This window comes from Pteropus alecto, unplaced genomic scaffold (genome assembly GCF_000325575.1).
Source record: "Pteropus alecto unplaced genomic scaffold, ASM32557v1 scaffold88, whole genome shotgun sequence".
NCBI lineage: Eukaryota > Metazoa > Chordata > Mammalia > Chiroptera > Pteropodidae > Pteropus > Pteropus alecto.
This window is the reverse complement of record NW_006494611.1, coordinates 14,061,925-14,072,844: the sequence shown is the minus strand read 5'-3', so window position 1 is coordinate 14,072,844 and position 10,920 is coordinate 14,061,925. Positions and strand designations below refer to the sequence as shown.

The window sequence follows — 10,920 nt, the reverse complement described above, 5'->3', positions numbered from 1 at the left end:
ATTCCTCTGGGCAAACCAAAGGCTCTGAGAAGTCCTGCAGTTGTCTTTTTAACCCAGGTATCTTGGTTGCATGAAGAAATACTTTTTCTTCCAACACCAATTAACATCTTATGGAAGACACTGACATTCCACTGAGTTTGACTTGGAGGCCATGATGTGGCAGGATTGTGTTGAATGATGGCTGAGGACATAGGAATTTTGCCCCTTCCTGAATTCCTGTCCCAGAGTTCCTGAGAGTCTCATTAAGAAGAAAGTCACCCCCTAAGACTGAGGTCAGGGACCGGAGCCATCTGAGGGGTTGCAGCGCCAGCATCTCCTTGGTCACATCACCTGGATCGGGGGAAGCCTGCATGCATGCCAGACAAGGATTGGCTGAGCAGAGCCTGACAACATCACTTCCTCCCTGGGTGGCTCTGAGCAAGGCTTTTCCTGCCACTTAATTAAGTTTGTGCTTGGCTCCTCTGATACAAACAGTTCAGACAGGGCCGCCTTTCTCCCTTAAAGGCTGGCCTTCCCTGATTCCCTGTCTCCCTCACACGAAGCCTTCCTTCCTGCCCTGCGTGCCTTTTCCTGTCTAGACCTCAGGGCTGGATCAGCGGAAGAAAAGGAAAACGATCATATTGCCGTGCCAGAGGATTACTTCCACTCCCTGGCCCCGGCACGCGGCCTTGGGGTGTGCAGCACAGAGGGTGTGCACATGTGTGTGCCTGGGAGCTGAGTGAGCGTGAGGTCCCTGGGCATATGTGTTATGGAGTGTGAGCTAGGGGAAAATGATGTGTGTGAACCTAAGAGAATTGACTGAGTAACAAAAGCTTTCTTGTGTGTGTGCGCGTGCACGCATGTGCATGTGCATACACACGAATGCGTGAGAGAGAGAACGCAAAAGGGCACAAGCCAACAAACATGAGCAGAAAAGAAGAGGATGGGCAAGATAATAAAGCCAGAAATGAACAGATAGGCCACATGTCAGATAAGAACACAGTATTCTCTCGCTTGGTGAGGTTCTGGGAAAATGACACTATTTTCACAAATGTTTTGTACAAAGAACATTTTTCTAAAGGTGGTGGCTCCGCCATGAATATGAAGCATTACCAAGGGTGTTGGACAAACCTGGGGCATGGAGTCAGGGATTTCTACCTAAATCTTGGCCCCATCATGGACTAGCACTGTCAACAGGACTCTTGGGGCCTGTTTCTCTCGCCTGTAAAGTGGGCTGCTCACCCTTGCCCTGCCCAGCTACGAGGTTTGCCATGGAGATGAAAATCAGATGGTGGTAGCTAGAGAGAGAGTAGTGTGGAAACCACGCGGACTCTGAATCAGATGGCCTGGGTCTGAATCCTGACCCTGCCTCTAACCAGCTAGGCACATTAGGCCCTGGTTCTCTCTGTGCCTCAGTTTCCTCCATTGTAAAATGAATGTAACTAGTATCTCAGAATTGTGAGATTTTTGAGATGTTTTTAATAAACAGCTCAGCATTATATCTGCACAGAATAAAAGGTCAGATAATAACAACCATTGGTAAATGTGGATGCAGTTTATAGCTGAAGAATGCTGGTCCTATTTAGAGGTCACTTGGATTTGTCTTATCCTTGAGAAGGTACTGATGAGATCAATGAAACAGCCCAGAAACAAGTCCCAAGAGGCAGCAATAAAGAAAATAATGCTATTTCAAGAATCTTCAGGAACAGAAGACAGAGAGAGCAGGACATTTTGGCCTCTCCTTTCTGTCCCCTCCTTAGTCTTGATGACAAGGTCAGTAATACATTCATTGGATCAAAGTGGTGGAATTGAAACGTCCCAGAAAACAGAGCCCAAACTGGATTCAGGGAGTGAGAACCACACTGCAACGACAAGTAAGTTGCCCTGCACATCCTTCCTGTCTGGAAGCCACAAACTTATTGGACTCCTGGGACTTGGACCATCCCCGCCCCAGCCACTCCTGTCCCCAGGTCTCAGAGCACATCTCTCTCAGAGGAGCCCATCTCATGACTTGCTTTTTTTTCTTCACCGGATTTTTCACTTCCATGAAATTCTTTATTTGTGCATTTATATATTTATTACCTGCCCCGCCGACTAGAATATTTGTCTAGTTTTTAGTTTCAGGGCCTAGAACAGAGCGGGGCACAGACCACACTTTTAACGCGGATGCTATGAGGAAACGAACGGCAGGAAAACTTTGAGAAGCGCACCTTACCTGCCAAAGACCGGGTTGAGAGTGTTGGGAATGTAGTGGTCTCGATCTTCAATTACTTTTTTGCCCAGTGTTATTTTTATATAAGGGTCACACTGTGAGGACAAAACAGACGGCATGTTATGTCACCATGGGATGCAGGTTTCAGACAGTGTCTGGGATAGACTCAGGTGTGCCACCTCACCCAATCCCAAACTGGTGGAAAGGTGGTGGCCATGGCACCTGCCTGCCTCAGACAAGGTCTGAACATCGTTTCCCTTTTGGTGGCACGCAGCCGGCAAGCCTACAGGGAAGTAGTGTGGGTGATGAGGCGGTGGCAGGGAGGAGTGATGCAAATCTCCTCCTCCCAGGTTCCATCTGTAAAATGAGAAGGATGAGCCAGAGGATCCAAAGAGCCTTCAAGCTCTTAGATAAGTGCCTGTTGGGACAATCCTCTTCTGAATACCTTGTTTTGATAGAGTATCTTTCTCCTAGTGAGATAACAGATGCCCCAAAAGAAAGAACATGACAATTATGGTGGCTGATGACTGTAATTATCTTGCTACCAGGGAAGGCCCCACACCCAAACTCTTACCAAGCCATTGTTGTCCTGGGGCTGGAGCTCTATCCCTCGAACAATGTAAATCCTAACCGAGCCTTACTCCGGGATGCTGTCAGGTAATTCCCGAAACTGTCTGGGAGGGGCCGGCACGCTGGGGTCATCCGGCAGAGGGTAGATTCTAAAGGAGCCCTAAGAGAGAGACACACAAATATACTGACTGACAGGGCCCAGGGGGACCTGGGCAGAGGGCTCCTGGGCAGTGCCTTCCTCCCCCAGGACACTCAGGAACAGCCACAGGGGTTGTGCCATTGGTAAGGAAGGGCTGCCTTTCGTGAAAGAAACAATATACATTGCACTTTGCATATTTCCAGTAAGGAAAGTGAAATGATGATAAAGTATTTAATAGATTATAGAGGAGAAGAAACAGCAGGGCAGAAGCAGGGAGACCAGGCAAAAATCTAGGCAAGAAATCGAAGTGGCTTGGACCAGTATGATGGAAAAGGTGGTGAGGAGTGGAATCTGGCACATACTTGAAAGATAGGAGTAAGGTGATTATTTTTTAAACTCAAAGTACTAGGGTGATTTCCCTGTAAACTCCTTCCCACTCCTAGGAAAACTCTTGTTCATCCCTCAGTTCTCAACAGAAAGGTGTCACTCCTTCCAGCAAACCTTCCTGACTGGCCCTGGGTCGGGTATGTCCCCTGCATGTTCTCATCTAACCCTACACTCACCCCGGTCACAGCACTGACTTCTGTGTTGTAATTGTCTATTTATTGTCTATATTCTTCACTAGACTGTGCGCTTTCTGAGGATGGGAATTATGTCTTGTTCGTCACTCAATCTCCAGAACCTAACACAGGGCTAGGTGTGTAGCAGGGGCACAGTAAATGCTTTCTGGATGAGTGAGCCATCAGGTCAGCTTGAGAGGCCATGTATATTTCATTTTGAAATCAGCTTAACTGCAAGAGAAAACACGTTAGATTCAGAGCACATGGGTCGTAGCTCCAGCTACATTCATGCAATAAAGCAACATGAAGTAAGCACCTAACATGTGCCAGGTTTGGGGACTGACTCATAAATGAACTCAAGGAATCCAGTCTGGTACAAGGACATTAAATAGGTTTGACTCTCGTGCCACCTTTGGTTGCTTGGTGGGAAGCTGTGATGAGAGGAATTTTGAGACCACATGTAGTATATCTTACTCTGATCGATTAGCTCTTGGAAAAGATTAGGAAGTAGCAGCACACTGCCTAGATTGGCCAAGTGTGGTTGGAGGGAGGGGCGGTGATGAAAACAGATACCTACAATGCGAAAGGTGCTTTAACAGGGCAGAAACCTAGACTTGTGGGAGCCTACAGCAGAAGTGAGTCACTCTTCCAGAAGCAACCAGGGAACACTTCACAAAGAATGGGACATTTGAGCTGGCCTAAAACAATGACTGGGAGTTTGTCAGACCACAAAGAAAGAAAGAGGGCATCCAGGGAAGGGAGAAGAGCCTGTCACAGTGCTCCGTGTCGTGAGACAACGAGGTGTGCTTGGGACTTAGCAGAGGGCCCCCTGAGCAGGAGGGTGCGGTGGCAGGCATCCAGGGAAGGGAGAAGAGCCTGTCACGGTGCTCCGGGTCGTGAGACAACGAGGTGTGCTTGGGGCTTGGCAGAGGGCCTCCCGAGCAGGAGGGTGCGGTGGCGAAGGAGACAAGTAGCTCAGCAGCTTGTGAAACACCACCTCCACCTTAGGAAGGAGCTGAGCCTTGATCCGGTGGAAACCCAAATGATATTTTTCAGCAGTCAAGGAATGTGACAGGATTTGGTTGCCTGGAGAATGGACTGGAGTGGGACAAGAAAGGTGGCAAGGACAATCAGCTGAGAAGTTGCCACAATGGCCCTGCTAAAAGCCTGGGAGCGGGCAGTGGGAATGGAAGGGGGAACTAGAACTCGGAGAGGCTGAATCTGTAGGATTCAAGACTGGTTGGCATGAGCAGAGAGAAAGATACTGAGAATGGCTTTGAGTGTTCTGTCCCTGACCCCCAGTGCCCTTGCCCTCATCAGCACCTTCTAGCCTCTTTCAGATGTCAGAGGACATGACCCTGTCCTAGAGGTTGGTTGTATTTTATCCTACTCTACAAAGAAAGTAAAAACTGGATTTTAAACAGGAAAAGCACACGTTTTACTCACCTTAAACTCTCCGACCACAGAAGGGTCTTCATTCTCGTCTGCTTTGCCTCGATATAACTTGAAAGTATCTGAGAAGTCTGTCAGGCCCTCGAATTCTGTTACGTCCTCTAGTTCACAATCATATATCTGAAAACCATTAACAGATTTTTAATTTCTCATTAAAATACAGATGGAGTCTAAAAATCTAAATGACTGCTGATACTAAAGAGGCATGACGACGTGGATAGAGCAACTGAAACTCTTACATTGCTGGGAGGAGTGGAGAAAAACACAAGCACTTTGGAAAAAATGCCTGGTGGTTTCTTATGGAGTTAATATCCACCTATTCTATGATGCAGCAATTGTACTCCTAGGTAATCATCCAAGAGAAATGAAAACATATCCACATGGTACAAGAATGTCCACGGCAGCTTCATCATCAGGAGAATGGAAAAATGAATTGTGGCATATCCATACCATGGATCAAAAGAGACAAACTACTGTACGTAAGACAACACGAGAGATCTCAAAACTACGATGTTGGGCTAAGGAAGCCAGACACACACACAAAACACGCTGTATGAGTCCGTTTATATGAAGGGTAAAAACAGGCGAAACCAATCTATGGTGATGAAGTCAGGTCAGTGGTGCGGGGAGGGATGGAAGACAGTGGGGAACTGACCGAACGAGGGTACAAAGGAGTTTTCTGTGGTGATGGAGATGCTCTTTGCCTTGTCTTGGTGGTTGGTAGTCTACAGAGGTGCACCTAATTATAAAACTCACTGAATGGATTACTTTACGTATGTAAATTATACTTTGATAAAAAACTATAAGAGCAGGAGGACAAGAAAAAAGGGTGAGAAGGAGGGAAGAAAGAAAAGAAGGAGGGACAAAATGAGGGAGGAAGGGAGGGAGGGTGGACTGGGGGATTGATCCACCAGATCGATTTGATACTGGTGTCTCTTAAGCCGTATTGAGTTGTTATGACAATAACATGAAAGGATGTGGGTTTTTCCACTCTGGAGGGGAAAATCATTTTAATGGCTAGATATTTCTCGTTTTAAAGTTTTTTCTCCTATTAGTCTGAAAAGTTTAGCATTTGCTTCTACTTGAGTGCGTTACAGTCTGAAAAATGGAATGAAGAAATGGAAAGCTCAAAACTTAAGAGAAAGATCACAGACAGTCAGACCTGCCCAGCTCATAGCTTGTCTTCCTCCTAGACGCACATGCTGTGGTTGTGATTATATGCTGCATATACGTAACAGAATCAACTTTTTAGCTAGTGAAACTGATGCCCATTTGGAGGACAGAAGGAAGCATGTTAACATCTTATGCTTTTCTTCAAAAACACCATGACTTTTAGGTCTTTTTGGGTCAAACTGGACAATTGTTGGCCTAATTAGTGTGGTACCAACCCATTTCCAATCCTCTGCCACAAGCGCCCAAGCCTCAAAGTGGTAGTCATGTAACCATAGTCAAAAGCTGTCCTCAAGCCCCTAGAATCTTGGTAAAGCCAAAACCTATTGCAAGGAGGGCTCACCAGGAGGCCAAAAGTGCTCCTGGCTCCTCCCTATCAGCACCCACCACTGGACCTTTCAGCCTTTTACTTAGCATTGTCTGTGGCCAGTTTTAGTGAATGTTGATCATCATCCACAGCAGCATAGGCCCAGGTACCTTGAGTTTGGAATAGCCTTTCTGAAGATATTGTCCACATTTTTCAAGTTCCCCCGTGGAAGCATAAAATTTACTCCACCAGTCAATGATTTCTTCCTCCTAAAAAAGAGTCAAGATGAAAAAATCTTTAGTAATGGCCTTGATTTCCAGTCAATGCAAGAAAATCCATCCATAATAGGTAAGAGAAGCAGGTGCTTCTGAACCCGAAACAAGTAAGATTATATGACTTTTGTTTACATGCACAGTGGATAAAGCATTCACGATTCTTCTACCCAGAAGCTGGAGATGAAATGATCCTTGGCTAATAAAATGTGTTTGGCTTTAATGCCCCCAGGTATACTAGATGATTTTTGTACATCCTACAGACACAATCTATTTATTTGTCTGTTTTTACTTTTTTATCCTCTTGACTTGGCAGTTACATATACAGATAACAGATTAAAGTAAAACCTCCAGTATATTTTCTACTATTTCATTTCCTTAACCCTTTAGCCAGCAATGCCTTGTAAAACAAAGCTCACTAAGCTAAGAGTTGGAAAAACTGGTTCTAATCCAAGTTCCATCCCATATGTTACAAGCCATACCAGTTTGAGCAAGTTATTTAACATCATTGAGCATCAATTTCTTCACCCACTGAATGGGATAATAAGACTACCTATCTCCATCTACTTCAGAGGTTTGTTTTGGAAATCAAGTGTCATGGAGAGAAAGAGCTTTGTAAATGATAAAATGTGAATCAAAGGTAAGGAGGCATTATGGTTCACTTGTGACTCCTAGCCTATCCTTGGAGATTCTCATTCAATCAGCCTACGGTGAGACCTGGGTGCCCAGTTCCTAAGTCCCTAGGCAATTCCAATGTGTAACCAGTGTTGAGAATCTCTGGTTTATCTGGGTGGTTCTTGGTTGGGCAGAAGGGACAGCATATCTGTGTCATTTGTGGAACATTTAAACTTCCGAAGGCTATCGTTTAGAGGAGGCTGCTATAAATCTCACTCAGATTTATAACAAGAATAGATCCTCATCAGGCCCACCAAATGCTTATTTTAATATACCTGGAAAAGAGTGATAATGCCAAAAATACAGAGTGTCACCTGCAACATAGCTTCCTATTCAGTCTGGGGGGAAGGAAGAAGGAACACTTAAGCTATTTTTTATCTGCACAGTATATGTAATCACACACACACACACACACACACACACACACACACACACACACAGTTATTTCTTCTTCATGGGTCGGTAACCTGACCCTAGATTTAAAAAAATTTTCTTTAGGAAAATTTTCTTATGGAAGAAAATACATGCATATTAAATCTAACAAAATGAGTACAACAGTTACCTTTTCTGTCAGCTGCTCATCACACGTATGAGCAGAAGAGGCAAACCATAAACAGGTCACACAGATACGGAGATCCCATGAGCATTAGGGTTAAAGAGAAAGAGAGAAGGAGAAATTACTTCTCATGCAAGCTTTATGTGATCAACACTTTAATGGACTATTTGAGTTATTTAATTCAAGATGATCTCATAATTAAACAGACCCCATTGGTTTCTTCTCTGAAAACGTGCAAAAGAGTTATAAACAGTGTTAAAATGAAAGGCTCAGAGGGAGCCACCCATGTCCCATGTTTTCAATGGAGTTAGAGGATCTCACTGTCACTTGCACAGTGGTCACGTAGGAGAGGCAGTGCAGCTACTCACCTCCCTGTCTCAAACCTTTTGAGCATATGCCCAACTTGGCCTAATTCTTATCCCTTCAAAAACTCCTGTCATAATGTATTCATTTCTGGCATGATCACAATATCATCTTGTAACTACCTTTTCTTGGTTTTCCACTGTGCCTACGTTATAGCACCAAATACACACTCATTCATCAAAATTGCTCTAAGATGTCAAGTCTCTCATTGGTCAAATACTTCCATTTGAGTTTCTGCATGGAGAATCTACCCCTGATCTCAGGGCACATCCAAGAGATGAGAGAACAGGGAGCTAGGATGTGTGGGCTTGAGTTTTCCCTTGGTACCTGCTAGAACATTAGCTAAGCTTGCCCTTGGGGACAGTTTGAAGAACCTAGGATGTGTGGGCTTGAGTTTTCCCTTGGTACCTACCTGCTGGAACATTAGCTAAGCTTGCCTTTGGGGACAGTTTGAGGGATTGCTATTCAGACGTCCTCTCTGAAACCCTAACTTCAAGTTCATGTCTATTGGGAGGAGAGAACAATGCCTCATGACAGGTGCTCCCTGTAGCTTCTGTGTAGTGTGGCCATGGGGCTTCTTATAGAATGCCCCTTGGTATTTTCTGGATTGACTTTTGTTCAGCACACAGAATTGCCAAGAGAAGCAGAGAGTCAGATAGATATAACACGTCTTTCTATTAGATTCATACCAAAGCAGGATTAAGGGTTAAATCATTGTAGTCAAATTGAGATTTTGGAGAGAGGGATTTTATGCCCAAAGCACTTTCACATTTTGTATGGTTCCTGAATTCAGATTTTTAGTCTGTTTATTCACATCATTTTCAGCTATTCGAAATCATTTTAAAGAAGAGAGCAGTTCATGATTTAAAAGGCATTATTCAAAACAAACTGCTGATTTAAAAGTTTAAGGTTAATATGGGAGAATTTATTCACTTCCTCTTGCTCATTAGTTCATATGAAAAGTAACTGGAGCAATTAAAGTAACTTGCTTTATCATTTCCAAATGCTCTTCGGCTTAAAACAATCACATTTCTTTAAAGATTGTCTTTCACTCCAAAATCTACTAAGAGAAAGAATTCAAAAGGGAATTCAAGTCTTTAGACCGAGGTCCCCGCAGTCCCAGGCAGCCTCATGCATTTTTTTTCATACATACACGCACTGTCGTTGGAGAAACCATTTTGCCGAGTGCTGTTGACATACTGCTTAAGCACTGGAATTGGAAGGCAATTGTTGAAATGGCCATGTAGGAATGTCCATGTTATCTGGATAGCACTTCCTTACCAATTTGCCTCAAATACTTATTTCTCACTTTTCTCGTGGTAGCGCTGAGCCCATTTGTTGAGCGCTCCCACAGGCATCGCAGGGTGTGGGTTCCAAAGCCATAGCCTCCAGCTCCCATCAATGGCAAAGTTAGTTTTAATCTATTTTCTCCATTTAAATCCATATAAAAGGATTGGATTGAGATAGTGGCAATATATGTACATCACACACACATTGCGCACACATGTAAAAATGCACACCACACATACATGTGTGTTACATGTATGTGTGTTACATGTATACATGTATAAGACTGCATGTACATGTCATATAGGACATCAGCAAGCTTGTTATTGGCTCTTCCAAAGCTCAGCTTTGCTCATTTGACTTTGCTTAAATGTACACTATCTTTCCAGGTGAACTGGTGGAATCAGTTTTTTTAGAGGAGAATTCAACCAGTCAACACAGTGTACTTTAACTGAGGGTTAGGAAAGCAAGCTGATCAAAGTCATTTATAATTCAGTGGGGTACTACCCACCGACCACTGCTACTACCATCCCCAGTGCTCCTAGGTTGCTGCTTAAATTCTAGATGTAAACTGAACTTTCACAATGTGTTGCTATAGTAACCTAGTCATCTGTTAACTATTGTTATGAAATGAATAAAGAATAGAGGCAGGGATTGGCTTTCTTCTTCTTGGTCCCCGATACCTAGGGCTACTGAGTATGCAGCATGCACAAATAAGAACTGATTGACAATGGGAGGTAGAAAGGTTGAGGCAGATTATAGAGCGGGTTCCTTTTTCCTGCCTTTTTCCAGAGTGTTGTAAAAATGTACGTAAAGGACCTTAATAGAATTATACTTAAGTTCTCCCTAGGCTACTATGGTTTTATTGGAAAGATCTGGGGGCAGTTTACAAAGTGAACATAGTAGTTTTGCAAATTCGTTATTGTCATTTGTGACTGTGAAGGATTCTCGGAGAACAGAATCAAACGCACTGCTAAACAGTGCTGGCCGTGGACATCATATTTATCATGGTCCAACTGTTGGTGAGTTTAACACAGTGGGAAGGAAGTGGATTTTTTTTTAAGGCACTGTTTACGGACATAACACATTAAAATGCAATCATGTGCATTTTTTTGGCCAGTTTGCACACTAAAACATGCTGTGAAAGTCCATCATAAATGCCAACAGAAACAGGGAGATATTTGATGTTTTCTTTTTTCTGGGCTGAGACCCCCCCCACCATTTCCTTCTTGTAGAATTGGCTGCAATGATTTTAAAAGAAGGTACTGAATGAGCATTTCCAACAATTTCTTGACTTCAAAACCACAATAAATGTAAAAATCAGGGATATCCCATCCACTGACAAGTAAGGTCATTAAAAATCCATGACACTTCTGCT

At 43.8% G+C, this 10,920-nt stretch overlaps 1 protein-coding gene across 1 annotated transcript in view; it reads right to left on the bottom strand.

Annotated features, from left to right (window-relative positions):
* The window catches only part of MYOF (myoferlin), a 138,085-nt gene that overhangs the window by 24,235 nt on the left and 102,930 nt on the right, over window positions 1–10,920 (bottom strand). The window contains 5 exon segments of the mRNA XM_006925945.3: window positions 2,195–2,286; window positions 2,766–2,921; window positions 4,907–5,032; window positions 6,560–6,658; window positions 7,899–7,910. Of these exon segments, the coding sequence (XP_006926007.1) occupies window positions 2,195–2,286; window positions 2,766–2,921; window positions 4,907–5,032; window positions 6,560–6,658; window positions 7,899–7,910 (485 nt within the window).